This window comes from Rattus norvegicus, chromosome 5 (assembly GCF_021556685.1).
Source record: "Rattus norvegicus strain SHRSP/BbbUtx chromosome 5, alternate assembly SHRSP_T2T, whole genome shotgun sequence".
NCBI classification, from domain to species: domain Eukaryota; kingdom Metazoa; phylum Chordata; class Mammalia; order Rodentia; family Muridae; genus Rattus; species Rattus norvegicus.
This window is the reverse complement of record NC_141538.1, coordinates 19,151,104-19,172,308: the sequence shown is the minus strand read 5'-3', so window position 1 is coordinate 19,172,308 and position 21,205 is coordinate 19,151,104. Positions and strand designations below refer to the sequence as shown.

Sequence of the window (21,205 nt, the reverse complement as noted above, 5' to 3'; positions counted from 1 at the left end):
TAAAAAAAAGAAATGTAAATTAAAAGAAATCCAATAAAAGTAAAAGAAAAAATAATTGATCCCCAGTACATGAAGAAAATATTCTGCCATATTCCTGATGAACAGGGATGTCTTAGATTCATTATGCTTCATTGGAGGCCAATGTTCGCAGAACTCTGTGTTAGTGAGGCTTCAACTGCTGTGATGAACACCATGACTAGAAGCAGCTAAAAAGGAAAGGTTTTATTTCAGCTTACAACTCTCAGGTAATACTGCATCCCTGAGGGAAGACAGGGCAGGGACTCAAGGCAGGAACCTGGTGGTAGGAACCTGGAGGCAGGAACTGAAGCAGAGGCCATGGAAGGGTACTCTTTATTAACATTTCTCCTCATAGTTTGCTTAGCTTGTTTTCTTATGTACCCCAGGACTTCCTATCCAGAAATTACAAGACCCGCCCAGAATACATGCCGTGTTGCTCCTTCTGGGTCCCTACAGCCATTTATAGGGAGGCATTTTCTGAGTTGAGATCCTCTCTTCCAAGATATGTGTAGGTTTGTGTCACAGTGACAAAAACCAACCAGTAGTCTTTCCAATGAAGGTTTGCAAGACTTGATAATGATCCTCAAAGCTTGTAGTGGAAAAAACTTTCATCAAAGGAGTATGTTTGTCCTGGCTTATATGCAGCAAAGTACATTTGTACACCTGTAGCTTGAGCAGACAGATAGCCAAATTTCCTTCAGTTAGTATGCAGTGAAAGTTCACGAAGTCCCCCTTCTACCATCATCTGATGGATAGACTTGAGTCTGCCCTAAAATGCTCTCCTGTGGACATGGTGTACATTAGGGGAAACAGTGGGGAACTGGTTAATCTGAGTCCTTGGAACCCCTGGGAAAATTCAAGTGTGGCTTGAATTTTAAGTGGCTCCAGTTCCACAGCACTTCCTTTTCTTCAGGAAAATTTCTTAGGGACCCGGCTCTGGATCCCCAAGAGCATCTTTTCTCTTAGGACCTCTTTTACCCAATAGTCTGACAAGGACATTTAGGCTGTCAGTGTTTTACAAATAGTGGAGACTGGGGTTCTCCACAAAGGTTTGAATTCTCTGCATTCAGTCAAGGAGGCAAACCCTTCATGACTGAGGATTAAAGTAAGAAACAGTAACTCTCCTGCTGCAGCAGTGGAGCCCAGGAAAGGAGAGTCTGTGTAGTAATAGCAGTACAAACTGTACTGTAAGTACAGTTTTCTTGCAGCCTGCCATTCTAGTCAGAGCAGAGTGACAAGATGCACAGAAACTTTCTATTAATAGATCTTAAACCACTAACTCTATATGACCTGTTTGATTCTGACAAGATTATTTTGCCATTTTATTTGTATACTTAATAAATAAAATACAATACTACCACGGCTTGCTTCCCTGCTTCAAGAGACTGGTCCTGCAAATCCTGAAGATACTAAATTCCAAACACACTGAATGATTCCATGCTCTCTTGTCACTGCACAAGGCGCTCTTTTCTGCTACTGGACCATAGCTAAGCATCGGACCGCCTGCCAAGAAGCTGCAGGGAGAGAAGCAGAAAGCAGCTTGGGCAGTTGGAGTTAGTGAGCCTTGGCGGAGTAGCAGACCCGTCTGGGTCAGTTCTGAGGGGCGGGGCAGGGATAGGAGGGAATGGGCGGGGACTGGAGGGGATGGTGAGCAGTGTGGGGGCAACCAGCCCCCCGCTGCTCTCAGCCTGCCTGTCCGCTGTGCGCCTTGACTGAATCCCAACCGGCAGAGCTTCTTCCAGTCTTGGAAGGCACAAGTTAAACATCAGGGACGTGGACCCATCGAGGCTGAACAGCTACCCCGGAGCCGAAGTGGTGACCTGGAAAACTGACGCTGATTTGGGAAGGGAGGTCGGCAATTCGCGATCCGGAGGTGAGCTTGGGGCTTTCGAGGTACAGTGGGGCAATTGTTGTGCTTAGTGAAACAGGGTGGCGGGTGCTTCTTGTGGTTGCTCACACAGACAGGGTAGGAGCAGCTACAGGAGTGGACAGCACGATGCCTAAGGGTGAAGCAACCTCAGGGCTCCAAAAAGGAGCAAATACTCAGTTTAATAGCAGCGGTGGGTGTAGGGGTAGAGGGTGGGAAAGGGGATTTCAACAAAAGTCCTCCCAGCTTCTTCCTCGGGATGCGCTGCCAGACTGAGTCCAGGGGTTGCGGGCTCCTGCGCCTCCAGCCCTGCCTGCACAGGCAAAGTTTGTCTCTCTGGGTCCAATCTGTCCTCTGCTCCTGCAGCCCGGCAAGTGCCATCGCTCCTCGGTTTCCAGCTGCAGCACTCACCATGGAGTCCCCCATCCAGATTTTCCGCGGAGAGCCAGGCCCTACCTGTGCTCCCAGTGCTTGCCTACTCCCCAACAGCAGCTCTTGGTTCCCCAACTGGGCCGAATCGGACAGCAATGGCAGTGTGGGCTCCGAGGACCAGCAGCTGGAGCCCGCGCACATCTCTCCAGCCATCCCTGTTATCATCACCGCTGTCTACTCTGTGGTGTTTGTGGTGGGCTTAGTGGGCAATTCCCTGGTCATGTTTGTCATCATCCGGTGAGTTCTGGGGCAGGTGGAGATGGTGGTGGTGGTGGTGGTGATGGGGTGGTGGGTTGAGGGTAAGCAGTTTGTGGGGTGTGTGTGTGTGTGTGTGTGTGTGTGTGTGTGTGTGTGTGTGTGTGTAGGAGTGCGGCAGCCAGCCAAGTGCTGGGTCTCTTCTGTGCAGGGTTTCGGAGAGATTCTCCAAGGTGACATCTTAAAAGAATTTCCTGGGAGTGTTTTGCCAGGAATTGTGGGTTTCACACAGGGCTAATCCAAGGTACTTTTAGGATTTAAGAGCTGTCTGACCATGTCAAAAGGGAGGCTCCAAACCTCTGCTAAGAAAACACCTCAAGAAAATGCCAGGGTTCTCATCACAAGGTCATCTCCTGGTAAAGAAATTAGAATTTCTATATGAACCTTTCCTTGCTTACCTGCTCTGGATTGAAGCACTTTACTGCCCTGTCTAAATATTTCCTTAAATAAATTCTGGGCCCACAGAATGCATGGGAAATAATTCAGATTGTGTGTGTGTGTGTATGTGTGTGTGTGTGTGTGTGTGTGTGTGTGCTGTAGCTTATGAAATGAAGACCAGTGGGCTATTTAGTGTTGTGAATATCCACTAGCAGGATTTTAAAGTACTCAGGATTAAACCCAATGAATATGCTAGGCAATCACTCAAGCTAGAGTGTGTGGCTGTCTCAGAATTAGATAGTGGCCCAATTGAAGATTCTGCAATAGCATTGCTCCTTCCGTGTCAGATCTTTCATCCCCTCCTCATAGTCCCCATAATCCCTGCACTAGACGTTCTGTCCTTGTCTTTAAGAGTCTCATGTCATAAAAGTCTCATCAATTTGGCGTCCTTTTATATATTGCAAACCATTGCAGAAGAGCATAAAGAAGGCTGGGGTGCAGCGTGGCCACGTCCTATCGTTCACCACTGATCGCTCCTGAAACTTTATGCTGGGCTTTGAATGAACCAATGTGCTCTCACCTTTCTGCATTCTGTCTTGGAACAAACATTAACATTTCCCTTTACTCAAGAATAGCAAAAGCAGTCTCAGAAATTAAGAACCCGTCTTCCTCTCCCCAGGTATTTTGTACATGTTTGAGAATATCTTTAAAGAGAGTTGGTTTCGTGGCAGCTGCTTGTGTGGATTGGCTATGATTATTTTCTTTCAGTGGAATGTATGATCCCCGTGAAGTATGGAGTCGGCACGGCCATTTCAGTCATAAACTAAAAGCGATGGGAAATAAAGGTTGGGGAACGGAGGGAGGTGTATAGGGTATCAGCCGGCTGGGTGGTGGCATAGCAGGCTCGTAATCCCAGCTAGTTGGGAGATGGAAGGAGGAGAAATGTGAGCTCAAGGCCTGTTTGGACAACTTAGTGAAAGCAAATTACATTTCAAAATAAAAACTAAAAGCACAGAGCTGGAGGAAATGCCTCAGTGTTTGAACACTTACTGAACACACATAGGGCTCCAGCGTCGTAGAAAAGAAAAACAAAAGTGCGCTCTTTATACTTGAGCAAATCTCAGACAAAACCTACTCAAGTGTTCCGGTGCTCCCTTGCCTTTGCCTTTACGTACTTTTCTGGTGTCGATCTCAGACCTTCAGGAGTTTGCTTCTTATTGGGAGGGAAGAATTCCTCCTCATTGCTATTACCCTATATCCCCGAGTGGCAATATCTTCCCGAGAACTGTGCATGGGGTCCCTCCTTCAACCCAGCTTGACTTCTGGATGCAGGCAATCATGGTAGTCCCTGGAGGCTCTGTGCTCAGCTACAAATCTAAAATTCTGTGGCTGTAAGATCGCCGTCATTCTAAGATGGATTGGGTTTCAGTAGGGCAATTAATACAGGCTTAGAATTTTGAAGATAACGGTTACTTGTTCCTCACATTCTCTTTAGAGGCTGTGCCAGCTTATGGTTTAGAGAAGGAAAACTTTGATTAGAAAAGGAGATGATGGTGGTCATTGTTTTTGAGACAGTCTCACTAAATTCCCCAAGCTGATCTCAAATTCGGAATCCTCTTATTTCACCCTACTGTGGAGTAGGATTATAAACCTGTACTACCACATCTCACTGGAGAAAGGATTTTAGGAATGGGGTTAATGCTGCAAAACACATACGGGTTACTGTTTGCTCATTTGCTTAGCACTCATTATCCAAACTGGCCAATTGAGTCAGAATTTACATGACCACTCTTCAGATTTCTGTATGAACTCAGAGAAATAAGTTTAAATATGTATGCCTTTTGGTGCTCAGATGGTGATGCCCTGATGAATACATTGGGATTTGTTGTCAGGGCTCATTGCCATATAGTCATATCAAGAGGAAGGGAGGGAGTATTCTAAGGTATGAATTACTCCAGTGAGGTTGTTTCTTGGGCATTCCTCATCTTCCTTGGCCACAGTCCTTCAGGTATAGCCTGCCCGTGTGTGATGTTTGTCTTGGGTTATTGCTGAACTTGGCTATCCATGTGACAACTGAAAGGCAGTTTGGGCTACTGTTCCATCTCTTATGGTGCTGGCTCTCTGCATAGGCCAGAGCACTGGAAACATCCTGGCTCCAGTGGGAATCAGGTTGCACCGAAAACTGTGTGAAAGACGGCTCAGAAGCAAGGACCACACTTTCTTTGCTTTTCAGAAATGACAAAACTACTGCTTTTTAGCAAGCAACCTTGGTTTCAATATCAAGTAATCCAGAAGAATGTTTAGCAAATTAATTTCATTTATATGAACTGGAGAATTTAATGAAACAAACTCATTACATTTTCAAATCATTCAACTGAGAAGTCATTTTAGGGAAATCTTCATTCCTGATAATTTTTTATTTAATATCTTTAAAAGAGGATTTTCTAAAATAAGAGTTGAGTTCATGGGAAAAGTTGAATAAAAGGCATAGATCCTCCACATCCTTTCCCTTCACATGTAGTATTCCTCCCTAAGTCTCCTCCCCCAGGCGCAATCAGGCAACTGGCAAACCTGGGCTGCCTCAGGACTGTCATCCACACTCCATAGTTACCACTGAAGTTGTTTCACCCTATCAGGTCCTACTGAAGCCTAATTGACAAATGAAAATGACTTATGCTGAAGTTGTGTGTAGATCATTTGTGCTATGAGTTCATTATAAAATGTCTCCTGAAAACACACGTTTTGAAGTCTTTGCCACTCTTCTTCAGTGCTGCTCAGAAGTGGTGAAATGTTTAGTTTAATGCAAGGAAATGAGACCACTGGGTGTATGCTGTCAAAGATATTTAAGGGGGTGTGCAGCCATGAGCTAGTTCTTTCTGTCTCTCTTTTTCTCTGTCTCTGTCTGTCTCTGTCTTTCTTTGTCTCTCTCAGTCTCTGTCTGTCTCTGTCTCTCTGTGTCTGTCTCTCTCTCTCTCTCTGTCTCTCTCTCTGTCTCTCTCTCTCTCTCTCTCTCTCTCTCTTTCTCTCTCTCTCTGTCTCTCTCTATCTCCTTTGCCCATTGCAGACTGAGATAAAGAGATCTTCTCTACCATGGTACATTGGGCCATCACAGTGTTCTGTCAACAAATGGACTAACTGTAGACTGAAACTTCCCAAAGTGGAAACTAATACAAACTTTCCCTCAGTACAAGTTGACTACCTTCAAAATTGTGTTGCTGTGACAGAAAACTAGCACTATTTAATACATGCATGCATTGTGAAATATTTAACTTAATCAAGCGAAAACACACTCTCCATTACCACACAGAATTACTTCACTGTGAGTGCCAGTTATGTGGGAAGCACACTTGAGATCTGCCCTCTGCAACTTTCAGATTCACATTACAGTATTCCTAACCATAGTCATCATTTACAAACAGCCCCCCCCAGATATTCCTAAACATGAGTCTAAGCACTATTTGCATTGTATTTGTATTACGCTGGGCATTATAAGTTGGAAATACACAAGAGATGCCCAGGCTATGTGTGAACAATATACCAACTCACATAAACGTCCAAGCAAGCATTCACGGATTAGGATATCTGAGGAGCTACCCTCTGTAGATACCAAGGGACAATTCTAGGAACTATGGAAAACCTCAAATGCAATAAATATGTGGCAGTGCTTCAGCTCTGCAGGGGCAGCAATTCAGTGCTTTACAGCACTGTTGCTTTCTTGATTATGCCATCTTTCCTAGTGTTTAGTGTTTTCTACACTCAATGTAGATTTGCCACATTGGTCAGAATGTTTTCCAACTGTTGTTTGCAAAATGTGACAGGATTCAGAGTCTTAGTATTTTTCTGACAGAATACCTGGCTCCTTGAGCGTCTTTGGAAGAAGACAGGACTGAATTCTTTTACCAAACCATCATGGATTCCAAGAGCTCTCAAGAAACAAAGAGAATATTTCTAAGATTATTTCGTATTTTCCTTTTCAGAAAAATGAGGAGGAGTAGTATCTTACAGCATTGTGCTATGATTTGTTAGAACAGGGCCATGGCAGGTTATTGCACTAACAAGAAGAGCAGCAGCTGCCTTGATGGTGAAAGTGGAGGTCAGCATCACCTGAGCACTTATAAGCCAGGCCCCTGCTGTGTAACTTAGTGTGTGTGTGTGTGTGTGTGTGTGTGTGTGTGTGTGTGTGAGAGAGAGAGAGAGAGAGAGAGAGAGAGAGAGAGAGAGACCTCATCATCATCACAGCTTTGTCAGGTCATATGAAACTCCCAACACAGTATCTGTTGCTTTGTAGGCCACCAGTAAATGCTTATAATAGTTTTGTTCTTGTTGGATCCTAGGTCATCTCTGGCACAAAACCATCCATCCTATCTTTTATCAAACCCCATAAAGCCCATCTCTGCACTGCCTCCTATAAGAGATACTGGATATCAAAGCTATCTCTGTATCCCTGTCATCTGGCAGGCTCAAGCTCCCATGAGCTTTTCCTGTTTATGTCATTGGTACAGATTTCTCTGGTTTCAAGCTTTTTTCCATCTCTCGGTTCCCTAAGTTTACAATATAATTTAGACTCTGTTTCTAGTCATCAGATTTTAGTGTGCCGCAGATTTAGGGGTGGGCTTTTGAGAACTCAGGGTAAGCATCTTGAAAATGAAGGGATTAAAAGGGAAGAGACAAGCACGAATGGTAAGAGAAAATAGCTTTGGAGCTCAACATGAAGCAAAACCGCAGGTAAAGGCTAACAGAGTGGGAGATAACAGATATCAGCACATGTCAGTGTGTGGTATCAAGGTACCAGGTCTTCAGATTTATTGTGCTTTTGTCATGAAGGTCAGTGACATTAAAATAACAAGAAGAAACAGGGCGATATCTCTGATTGGCAAAGGATGCAAGCAATGCAGTGTTGTCTCATCCATCTCTGTGTTGTCTGTACACGACAGGCACAGAGAAGTGATCAAAAGTCCCAGGACCCTACCAGGCCACAAAGCCAGCATTTCCTCTGGCACATTTCTAGCACTGTGGGTACCACATTCTCACAGAAACCCTGCTCCATGACACTTGCTCTTGATATCAAGAAAGACAACTCAGATCCTTTTGTGTCACACAAATACCAATGAATTCCATTTACATGCAGTGGTGATGCCCACAATGGGCTTGAATTAAGGAGTTCATAGGGAACATTTCTAACTCTCTGGAGTAGAGTCCAGTGAGGGTCCCATTCTCCACTCTGTAACTGACCCTTCTTCCTGGTTTCTCTTCCCCTTCTGTCTAATCTACAGTACTGTGACTCAGGTTTATATCTCTGTGGAGATTCGTTTTTGCTTTACTCTTTGTTACCATACGCTCCTGAGATGTATATGACAAAAGGGCAACCACTTGCAGCCAGCCCACCTTCAGCTTTTACAGACAAGTCAAGCTTCTCATCTAGATGGTGCCATTTTACTTAAAATGCTTGCAAATTTTTGGAAAGCATTATGGATGAAGTAGCAAAACATACTCTAAGAAGGAAAAAAAGCTTAGTTGTTTTCTCAGTGGATATACAATGACTGAAAAGACTGGCTAACGATTAGTTCTAGTTAACTAGAAGTAACTTCTGTGGGCTCTGGTAGAGTCTCTGGCAGTAGAAGTTTCCACTTATGTGTTATGGAGTCCAGTACAGTGTTCTTCCTGGTAGACTGTTGACAATGTCTATTGAACTTCTGGTTTATTCTTTCCTTCTGTTCTGATTGTGAGATCTTCTCTAAATGTGGCAGGATTCTAAGTAACTGTCTGGATGATGGAGCCCTGCTCTGTTTCTCAAAGGAAGGTCTGTCTCTGAGTACACTGCACAGATCAATAGCTTTATCCAAGCCCAAATTTCTCCAGCTAAAGGAGCGAATAGACATAAATTTCAGAGACAACTTGACAGACATGAGTGAGACTTAAGTAATTGAAGTCAAAATTCTAGATTTTAAAAGTCATAAGAAGTTGAAATGATGGATGAGGAATACATGGCTTGCCATCTATCTCCTGCATTAAAATTTCTGCAGTGTCACTTGTAATTATATTTCTTTAAGATTTTTGAAGAGAACTCCATGATTGTTAGCTGCTTCATCTATAGAAAAGAAGTAAGATCTACCACATGGAGTTATTGAGAGACCTAAGTGAGGTAATAGCTACTTAATGGACAGAAAGCTTTTTGAAATGAGTGATCACTGTGATTATTGTCAGGGCTCACTTCTTTTTTTTTTTTTTTTCTTTTTTTCGGAGCTGGGGACCGAACCCAGGACCTTGCGCTTGCTAGGCAAGTGCTCTACCACTGAGCTAAATCCCCAACCCCTCACTTCTTTTATTATGAAATCAGATAACAAGATTTGGATTCTTTATAAATTCATTTCTTAGGCAGTTCCGTTCACCTATTGGTTGTAAATATTTTTGAAAAGCTAAAATCCAGGTATCCCTCAACATTTATGATAACTTTAGATCTATAACTTATTCTATAGTTTTAGTATTATTGAATTTATGTTTGTCTATGCCATGGCTCAAGTTTAATTTTACTGCCGTCTTAATTTTCAAGCTAGATTGGATAAAAATAGCCATAGATATTATCTGGAAGCTACAGTCCACTTTGATTGCTGAGCTAACTGTTAAATTCTCCCTACATATGAAGGGAAGAAAGATTTGAGGAACATGAAATAAATTAGGCATGATTATCAGGAGAGTGGGGAAATACATTTTACTCCATATCCCTAAGTTATCTTTGGAATACTATGCAATAAACATGCACATTACATTTTGTATACAAGAAACTGAAGCTTATGGTAATAAGTTGTTGGTCTCCTCTGAGCCTTGCAGATTGCTTAAAGGCCTATGCATTAGATATGTGGCCTCAGACCTTTAATAGATACAAGGTAATCAGAGGTCTTTGGTTACTTTCAAGTGTGCCCTTAAATGTGGCCTTGGGACTTCATGCCTCTCTTCTTGTTCTTCATTACTGGTGGAAAAGTGAATGGCTTTGCTCTGCTGTGTTCTCCTATCTTGAGGTTCTGCCTTACCATAGGCCTGAAGCAACAGAGCCTGCAAGGCATGGTCTGGAACCTCCAAGAAAAGGAAAAGAAATAATTCTTCATACATACAAATTGACTAACTCAGATAATTTCTATTATGAGGCAAAACTGATTAGTACACCCTATAGAAGTTTATCCATTGGATGGATAGAAAAAAATGAAAGACAAGGGCCCAGGTATCTCTAATATATAAAGCAAAGAAAACTAATATAAGGTCATGAAGACACAGGCATCTTAGAGACTCAAAACACAAGAGTAGATGCCAAAGCTATCCCTTGCTGGAATCTATTAGAGATTTTGTTAGAGAAAGTTGAAGGAGTTGAAAGTATGTCTATAACCTGAACTTTTTAAACATGAAATAGTATTTTCAAACAGGCAGTATTCATATATATTGCATTCTATATTTTCTCATTAGGAATATCACATGATTGTGCTTGGTTCGTTATCTGTACCTTTAGAAAGATAGTATGAATCTTTGATTATATAGTTTTAATCAATTTCTGAAACATTATAGGCCACTTAACAATATTTGCATAATATATCCAAGGGCAAAAAGTGTTTCTCCACTCCCCACTCTTTTAGAAATGAATCATAAAGGTGCAAATCAGAACATGGTAGCTTTAGTACTAATCCTTGCAGTGTCCTCCCACCTAGTCAATAACATATCTCATTTCTCACAGAATAAGAATGGTAGACAGGGAGGACAAAGCCAGTGGATGTTGAGGGTGCATTGCACCTCTGCCTGACAGATGTATCAAGCTGAAGCTTAGACTGACCTCTCTTCTAAGCTCATAGCTTGTTATCCTTATGTATCAGGAACTGATTCAGGAAGTTTAGACTCAGGACTATAACTTCATATTAGACCACACATTGCATCACTCTGATGTCACTGACAGTTAACCTTTTAAGAGAAAAAATATATATCTAGTGGAACATGAATGAATTCATTGTAATAAAGTTTATAATACTGAGGTACAGAGAAAAGGAATTAACAGACAGCTTTTTCCTCTTGGCTTCAGAGAGGTGAGACACTATGGGTATTTACTGGTCAATGGATTCTGGAGGAGGCATTTATTTCAAAGAACAATGCTGTCGATTCAGATTTGAGTGAAAATATTGTCACTCTAAATTTCCTGTTGTAGCGTAGAGAATGATTTCAGTTTCCAGACAATCTTGCTAACCCATCTTGAACATTATTACTGTCCCCTTGTCTGAAAAGTGATACAATTGGGCACTTGAAAAAAAAAACTTCCCAGACATGGGATAGGAAAAAAGTGTTATTTTTGTGTACCATGGTACTGCTGTATCAAATATAACTCATCTTGCTCTGTTTTATTTATATAATGTACTTATAAAGACAAGTTAGTAGCTATTGACATGCAGAAATCAGTGTGTCTAATTGTGCTTTGGAAACTACAAATGGATATATTTTAAAATTGAACATCATTTTGTACTTTCAAAAGGTTAAATAATTATAATGATTGATTTCTTAAAATAACCATGAGGATATTTGTTTTATACAAACAAAAGAGAAATACTTCAAAAAGACTCAGTCAAGACCTCTGTGGAGGATGAAAATGAATCACCTCTGACATGAAGGACTCCACAGAATTTCAACTTGTCTGCATACGCATCTAGTTATCGATCTATGCTGTCTTCCTGCTCATTTTTATTTAACTTATTTGAACAAGGCACTGAGACAGAACCTTAATGAGGACTTTCCTTATCTTTCCCAATACTCTGGCATATAAGAAGTTCTTTTACATGCTGCACACACAATGGCTGCTTAAGAAATAAGTACAGGCAAAGCAAAATTAATAATTAAGCTTAATTATTATCTAGGTTTTGGTTGCAAAGATGAAGGAAATGTTATTGTTTCTTATCTTTCAGATACACAAAGATGAAGACCGCAACCAACATCTACATATTTAACCTGGCTTTGGCAGATGCTTTGGTTACTACCACTATGCCCTTCCAGAGTGCTGTCTACTTGATGAATTCTTGGCCTTTTGGAGATGTTCTGTGCAAGATTGTCATTTCCATTGACTACTACAACATGTTTACCAGCATATTCACCTTGACCATGATGAGTGTGGACCGCTACATTGCCGTGTGCCACCCTGTGAAAGCTTTGGATTTCCGAACACCTTTGAAAGCAAAGATCATCAACATCTGCATTTGGCTACTGGCATCATCTGTTGGTATATCAGCGATAGTCCTTGGAGGCACCAAAGTCAGGGAAGGTAAGAGCCATTTTTTCCATACTATTTATAAAAGTAAAAGTTTTTATGAGCTGAACTTTTACCATGGAAATGAGTGGAACACATATCTATTAGGAAACAGGTAAACAAAGCAACAAAAATGTAATTCCTAAATCCATGAAATATTAAAAATGAAACAATTGTAAATTTTTCCACCTCTAAACATGGAGTATGGTGATAACCCTGCCAGAGCATAGACACCCAGAAGGCTCTGATTCTTGAAGTTCTCAGTGAACTTGGAAGGACTCTAAATTCAGAGAGAGAAGACTGTATACCCTGGCTTCCTTTTTATTTCTCTTCTTCCCATATTTTTACAGAAGTTTTTGATACAGTAAAGTTGCAGTTAACATCCTACAAACTCACTTTGGAAACTAGTAGCCTAAACATTTATATCTTAACTAATGATGTGTCAAAGCAACTAGAAATTGAGTGTGAACAATCTTGACAGTATTACCGTGGGTTATAAGAAGACATTGTGCGTACATAAAGCCTTTAACTGTTACTGGATCACATCATGCTCATTATTCTTATGTCTGTGAGAAATGAACTCTGCAAGATGGAGATGAATTAAGGAAACAAAGGCAAGAAGTTTTTGAAAATACAACGTAGCAATCCTATGGCTTACCTTCTTTTTCCTCTCTAAATTGTTAGAGACACATGTGGGTTCTTTTTCCCCTTCTTGCTTTAAGGTTACCCCTCATATATCCTTTCTTCATTGGTTTAGGTAAGCTCATATTCAGGTTCACAGTTCTTGTCTTATGCAAACAGGGTAGCTACACTTCTGTGTTTATATTACATTGGGATGAGGGATGAAATTGGTTGAGTACTTTAGAATATACCGTTGCCTGGGCTGTATACTTGAAGAATTTGGTTTAATAAAGCTATAGTGTGAACTAGGTTAGTCTGACCTACAACCAAGGTGAGAACAGCTGTCTCAATAGTTTTGCTTTATTAGCAAAAAAATGAAGCTATGTAAAATATGTTTGATCTTAATAGAGATTCCCTAGAGGGAAGCAGACAAATGGATTGTGAAATATATAAATGGCATCTAATGCTTTTGCAGATGGTCCAGATGTATTCTTTTATAAAAGAGCTTTGTAGTACCTGTGATTACAGATAACTGAATACATATAGCAAGGATTTTTCAGGACATAGTAAAGGGCAGATGCTAAAATCATCGCTTATCTTACTTGATACATGCAAAGGTTATTTTTGTTCATTCTATGTGGTTTCTTTTAGTGAAATTTTAGGGTTACAGCAAAATTGAAATGGAAAGAGTAGAATTTCAATTTGTCTCTTACTACCACACATGCACATAATCAATATGTCCATTAAAGTGACACATTTGTCAGAGTTCAGCTTGAAGTAACACATTATCAGCTGAAGTTGATAGCTTATGTTAGGGAGCATTCTTAGTGTTGTATTCGCTATAGCTTTTCATCTAAACTGTGTTGTGAGTGTCTAGCACAGCTACAGCAGGTGATAGACTAAGACACTTGTCAAGTGTATTAAACAAGCAGTCACAAAGATTAGTAACCACACAATGGGATACGTTTTGTTGCCTAGATTGAAGGGAAAATAAATTGCAAGAAACTCTTCAGAAGGTCAGGTGTCGGTGCATCACAAGTCTCACTCAGGAGCAATGCTCTTCATGCTCTAGGGGGAGACCGTTCTGAGCAAGAAAAGGTGATAGATGACTTTCCAGGGCAAAGGAAGACCTGGTTTTATATCTTATGCTCTACTTGCAGGTTTCAACACTTTATTACTGCTCACATTTTTCAGAGAGTGATACCCTAGAAGAATGGGTTTCAGTAGGCTTTTGAAGGAAGAAATGAAGAGAGATGGGTTTCTCAGGTGTATATTGCTGGAGACAAATACATTGATGCCAAAGAAAATATGCACCAATGTCAGTAAGGATTAATTTGTGCAGCAAAAAAGAAGATTAAAATGATCTCATAGGATACCTGTTCTTTCCTTTTGTTGTTCAAGGATTTTGTTTATATTATGCAAGATGATTTTTGTGGACTGCATTCATTTTGTACTGTTGCACCATGCTTTCTGCTAAGATTGTTGTAGAGCTAGGGATTTTAGGGGTCATCTTTCTATCTGTTCAGGGCTGGCTGGTTTTGTTCTTTAGCATGCTAGTAACATTCGTCACCAGCTTGAGCCTGAGAGGTTATGGCTTTTAATATGTTTATCAGTGTCTACTGATGCCCATACAGTACTGAGGACTCTTGTATACAGCAGTATATTTTTACTTTATGGGTATTATATGTTCAGTATTATGTTTCTACATTATTTATTTTAGTAACTCATACTCTGCCTATCTGCCTATTGCCAGTACTCTATAGTAGACAACTCTAGACAAAAACTATAGTCAGGTAAGCTATCTTAAGGATGGGAGAAATAGCCTTCCCTGGGGAATAATCCTCAGTTATACAATATCAAATGATCATCCCTGAAAATATACAAGTAAAAGTATACAGACTGAGCCGGTTATATTTCTATATTTAAGAATATAATACATATACAAGCAATAGCAATTAAAAAGTCTCTCTCTCTCCATATATATGCATACATATATACTCAGTTTCATGTCATACCACCCACCCAGGTTGTTTAATATTTTGTTTTCTGACAATGGTGATGGTTTTTAAACTGTACTTTAAATCTTTTCACATAAGAAGTAACACAAAGATTAAAGTAGATGCTTATTGGTTTCTCTTGGTTTGTTTTCATTTACCTTTCAAGCTTTTGTTCACATTTCAATGATGCTGAGTGATACTATTAAATCACAACACCTGAGTCATATTTAGTCATATTTCATTATCAATTCTTATGGACCCACATAAACAGTTGATGTTTTAAGACAAGTTGGTATTTGTTAAATCCAGTAGAGAGATTAAAAATGTTCAGTCATTTATCAGAAATAGATGGTGACTTTTTTAAAAATGTTAACTCTTGTCAGAGCTGTGGGTGTGGGAACATTGTTAAGACACAAAAATACAAATATGTACCACAATAAAAGTAAACAGTTTAGCTCCTCTGAAAGCCACAAATGTCAAGACAACCTTCACAGCTGGATGAATATATTGTTAGCCAGCTTTGCTTGTTTATTCTTCGTAACACTCTGTGTTTGACAACAGCTCTGAAGAAACTTTTTTTTTATTGACTACTCAATATAGTGGACCATCAATTTCTGATTTGCTGTTCTCCTTCCAGTACTATCTCACTATATCTGGACCTGTGAAAACAAAGGGAGTGGTTAATGTATAACACTGCAGTCACAGGACAGACAGTAACAGAATTCTCTGTCATTTTGTTGTCTCTGGTCACCTCTGGCAGATGTGGATGTCATTGAATGCTCCTTGCAGTTTCCTGATGATGAATATTCCTGGTGGGACCTCTTCATGAAGATCTGTGTCTTCGTCTTTGCCTTTGTTATCCCTGTCTTAATCATCATTGTCTGCTACACCCTGATGATCCTGCGCTTGAAGAGTGTCCGGCTCCTCTCGGGCTCTCGAGAGAAGGACCGAAATCTCCGCCGGATCACCAAGCTGGTGCTGGTAGTGGTTGCAGTCTTCATCATCTGTTGGACCCCCATCCACATCTTTATCCTGGTCGAGGCTCTAGGCAGCACCTCCCACAGCACAGCTGTCCTCTCTAGCTATTACTTCTGCATTGCCTTGGGTTATACCAACAGCAGCTTGAATCCTGTTCTCTATGCCTTTCTTGATGAAAACTTCAAGCGGTGTTTTAGGGACTTCTGCTTCCCCATTAAGATGCGAATGGAGCGCCAGAGCACAAACAGAGTTAGAAACACAGTTCAGGATCCTGCTTCCATGAGGGATGTGGGTGGGATGAATAAGCCAGTATGACTAGTCATGGAAATGTCTTCCTATTGTTCTCCGGGTAGAGAAGAGTTCAATGATCTTGGTTTAACCCAGATTACCACTGCAGTCTGAAGAGGAAAGATGAGGTATTCAATAACTTAGCCATGTTATGCAATCTAAAGGTGCAGGGCACATTAGTGATCTAGCTGAGTAGGGGCAGCAAGTGTGAAGAACAGAGCACATGTCCTGGCAACAATACACCTCTTTCCTAGGACAGAGGAGAAGGCAATCTAATCTCAACCCTTCGATAAACAGACAGCACTCTTTCTTCTGGCCCCTTGATTTACTGCACCTCCATCTGCGTGGCCTTTCTGTGTAACATAGTTCCAAAGCTCTAGAGAAGAAAATGAAAGAAAAAGTGCATTTGATCCAAAACTTACTGGGCACCCAACCTTCGCGTTAACACAGGCAAAACCAACTTCGTATACAATGAGGCCATACCAAGGGTCATATCCAACTCACTTTCTGCTGGTGATCATGTCTTATGTGTGATGAGAGTGAAACTTAGGAAGAACCTGGACTCAGACCCTGACACTGGGGGAGAGCACCATATTGACATTTGTGAACCTATTTAAAGTTGTGGGTGTTCTCGTCTCACAGTGTCTAATGCCTCGAAAAACTACAGTTGCTTCTTAAGGTCTCTGGTTTTTAGCATGCTATTCAGGAAGATAATCTTCTGAGAAAACATGAACTGATATTAAAAGGTTGAAGCTTAAATACCAGCAAAGTGTGTGTAATTTCATCTGTAAATAGTGGTCTGTATATAAATAAGGACCAGGTTTTCCTGTCCAGCCTGTACATTTCTCAAGGATGCCGTAGACACACCCCTGGAGGCATGGAAAGTTCATGCTGGGATATTTTGCTTCACTATAAGCTACTTTCTTGATTTGGTCTTGGTGTGATTTCTACTAGATTACTCAAACATCATTTACTCTAACACTGATCATAACTTGGTGTTAACAATTCCCCAAACTTTGAATTCATTCTAAAGTGTTAGCATTGATCAAATCTACTTTGTGGTAGCATCTGTTTGTAAACACACACATATTGCCAGATTCTCTACTCAGGTAGAGGAAGTTGCTTTGATCATGTACACCTTCAAATGTTATGCTCTGGCTTTCCACAGAAAGTGGAATTGTTTCAAAATGCATGCTGAAAAAGGAAATAGGATTTGAGATGGCTTAGCACAATTTGCATGGTATTGAGTAAGAGGGTACCTGTGGAAGTTACTATCTGAGAAGCCCATTTAGGATACTTTTGCTAAATCTTCCAAATGAATATAAATTCTCCATTCTTTCCTTCAAAACTTATAGTTCAGAGATAATAAGAGGGTTTTTTTGTTTTGTTTTGTTTTTGACAATTTTCCTTGAAAGAAGAAAGGCATAATTTAAAAATAACATCTATTTCTTCAGCTTGCACATGGTTAGGGCAGCACCCCTTGGGGGCTAATAGATGATCTGATGTGTAAACCTGGATACTGTAGGCACAGTTCCATCTGTAAGTTCTCACCACCAGCTGTCTCACGGGTGTTGTTCCCTCACTTTCTGGAGATGGAGGCCTGTATAAAGGTATGACACACTCTCCAGAGTCACTGCCATTATGTTTAACTCCATATGAGACATTTATGCAGCTGAATTCAATGACAATGACATTGCAGAGATATTTCATAGTGAAGATTAAATGCTCTTTTGAGTATTTCTTACATTTCACTGAATACCTTGATGCTCTGGAATTCTTTTGTAATGACACATAGCTAGAACTTATTAAGAGACAGGTATTAATGTAGATTTAAGCATGAAGTCTGACAGAGGACAAAAGACATATAAAAGAGGGACATGCCCTAGAGTGGACACAAAGTTCTTTTAAAACTTGCTGTTGATATTATTATTATTATTATTATTATTATTATTATTATTATTATTCATGTGAGGGCATGCATTATGGCATGCATATAGAGGTCAGAGGACAGCTTTGCACAGTCACTTCTCTTCTCTTTCTTTCACATATGTTCTGGGGATGGTACGCACATCAGCTGTCCTGCATTGTCGAGTAGCATGTACCTTCACTGAGCTATCTTACCAGCCCAGAGTACAGCTTTCTTATAAGAGAGAGTCACCATCCTTGCATTCTTAAAACTAGATATATAGATAAGAATGACTTAAATATTGGGAAATATTAACCCAATAGTTTAAAACTTTGGCTAATATAGTTAAGAGATATATATGTGGACAAAGCAGTTCCTGAACAAATCCTTCTGAAAAGCCTCTACAGTATAGTAAGATGCAGAAGATGCTTATAGATTCTTCCCCAGAAAAACAAAGCAAAACACAATGTGGTTATCACATCACCTCAGGATGGACTTAGAATGGTGAGTTCTTTATCATTCCATGTGCTCTCCTAATATCTCTGTTTCCTGCACTTTCCAATACATAAGTTTGAATCCCATGGAAGGGACAAGAATAGCTTTACTGCCATTGAGATCTATTCTGAGCTTCCCCATGACCCTCAGGTTGAAAGTGAAGAATAGATGACAGCCACTTTAGGATACTAATTTAAAGAATAATAAACAGACTTAGACACTGGAAGGGAAGTATCAATTACATATAAGTGTTCTACTGTTGAACTATATACATGTACATGTATACATGAAAGAGAGCAGATTCATACATATGTGCACATGTGCATGATAATAGATGGCAGTGGTCATACTACTGTGCTTGCTTAATGCAAACAGTGCATTTGTCTAACTCCACATCCTCAAATGATTCCTCATCTTTGAGGTCCCCAGAAGCCTTTTCCATTAAAGAGAGAAGGATTTGCTTGCTATGTCTGAGACCTTGAGATCAACCCTACCTGGCCTCTATCTTCCCATTCTAGTAGCAAATTTTGAAAAACAAAATTTGTCTGGAGATATAAGAAGAATATTTGAGAAAAGTGTTTAATTTTGTGATTGATATGTTAGGTTGTTGTTAAACTTGTTTCTAACAATTTATAGATATTGCATCTAATACTGGGACATAAAATGAATACAATCAAAGAATATAGGCTTTAAGTGAATTTTAAGGACAGCCTATGACAAATTTGCATGTCATTGTACAAATTTTATTTTTCAAGAAAGAGTTGTTTTGATGGGTTTCTATCAGTATGCAAGTCCTATAAGGTTAAAAATTAGCTCAGACCTTGACAGTTTTCCTATCTGAAACTCAAAAGTGTGTTCTTTACTATATCAATATTGTTTATATATTATACTGTTAGAGAGTAATTATACATTGTATATATGATTGTGTACCTTGAAATAAAACCAAAATTGTACCTGCTAAAAATTCCAAGCATCTGCTGGTAAGTCATTTGTCCTTCGGTGGCTTCAGTGATACCTCTCACAGCTTCAAGACCAAGGTTAACTGTTTCTAGAAACTGTGTGTGTCACTAAGTTTCCACCAGTCACAATGTGGCCAATGATTAATGGAACAGATCAAAACAAACTACAATCTTTGATTCCTATACCTGTAGATAACATTGGAAAATTTACCCTTTTTCAATGTAATGCTACCAAATCCTAGAATCAATGGTAAACACTGTCTTTCCAACAAAAACTTCCTTTTAAAAATACACAAACATGCAAAATTTTAAAATAAGCATTCTGAAAAAAATACTTTAAATCAAATTCAACCTATGAATGTATTCAATTTCCTGTCTTTCTATCAACATTGTAACACATCACGCTGCATCTTAACCTCATGATATTTGTTCACTTAAGCAAAAGAAATTTTAGAATCACCACTAGATTTTCATACAGTTTTATGTAGCTCAGATTGGCCTTGACCTCACTTTACAACTGAGAATTATCTAAAACTTCTGATCCTCTTATGTCCATCTCCCAAGTGCTGAGATTATAAGTCTGTGCCAATATGCCCAAATTTTATGTGATGTTGAGGACAGAACGTTGGGTTTCTTATATGGTATGATCTACAGGCCACAGGAAGTGAACTGGTTTGAACTTCTAAGACCTTATAACTCTACTGCATAGTGACACAGTTCTTCCAGCACAACCATACCCACTCCAACAAGGCCACACTTCCTAACAGTGCTATTCCCTTTGGGCTAGTCCTTCAAACACATGAGTCTATGGGGACCATTCCTATTCAATCAAGTACAAGTTTTCTGCATGTTTCCATCAATTGCTGGATGAAGCTTCTCTGATAGCAATTGTGTTAGGGCTCAAGTATAGTAACAGAGTATCATTAGGAATCATTTACCTTCCTTCCCTCCCTCCTTTCCTCCCTCCCTTCTTTTTTCTCTGATATCTTTTATGTTAATTTTTTGCTGGTTGTATTTGGTTCTATCCTAGGTCTCTGGGCTATCCAGACTCTGGTTCCTTGCCCTCCATCTAGCAAGTGAGGGTGGGCTACCTCCCAGGGCAATGGGTTCAAGCTGGACCAATTGTTGATTGGCTACTCCAACAGTTTCTCCGCCTCCTTTAATATAGTGTATCTTGAAGGCAGGACAAATTATATGTCAAAGATTTTGTTGGATAAGTTAGTGTCCCAATCCCTCCATTGTAAATCTTTACTGCTTACAGAAAGTCAACTGAGGCCCCATATCCTCCATTACTAGGAATCTCAGCTAGGTTCACCCTAATAGATTCCACAGAATTTCCACTTCATTTCTTCTACTTTGACTCTAAAAGGCCCCCTAATTCCAGTTCTCTTCCTCAGTACTCTCTCTCTCCATTTTTCTTCCAAATGATCCCCCCAGTTCCTGTGCCTACCCACTTCAAGCCCACCCACAATATCAATTTTATTTCTCCTTCAACCTTCTTGAGCCCTCCTTGTTACCTAACTTTTCTTGTTCTGTGGATTGTAGACTGGATATCTTTTACTAATATCCACTTTTAAGTGAGTAAATATGTTTGCCTCTCTAGATCTGGGTTACCTCACTCAGGATGATTTTTTTTCTAGGAACCTCCCCGCAAATTTCAAGACGTCATTTTTTTTCTCATAGTTGAGTAATTTTCTATTGTGTGCATGTACCACATTAAAAAAAAAACATTCTTCAGTTGAG

At 40.1% G+C, this 21,205-nt stretch overlaps 1 protein-coding gene across 2 annotated transcripts; it reads left to right on the top strand.

Annotated features, from left to right (window-relative positions):
- Nucleotides 1-1,678: 1,678 nt before the first annotated feature.
- On the top strand, nt 1,679-19,467 carry Oprk1 (opioid receptor, kappa 1). Of its 2 annotated transcripts, none has more exon segments than NM_001318742.1 (4): nt 1,679-1,891; nt 2,252-2,554; nt 11,881-12,233; nt 15,597-19,467. In NM_001318742.1, coding segments are annotated over 3 exon segments (1,230 nt in total). In that variant the 5' UTR covers nt 1,679-1,891; nt 2,252-2,297; the 3' UTR covers nt 16,217-19,467.
- The last annotated feature ends 1,738 nt before the right edge of the window (nt 19,468-21,205 follow it).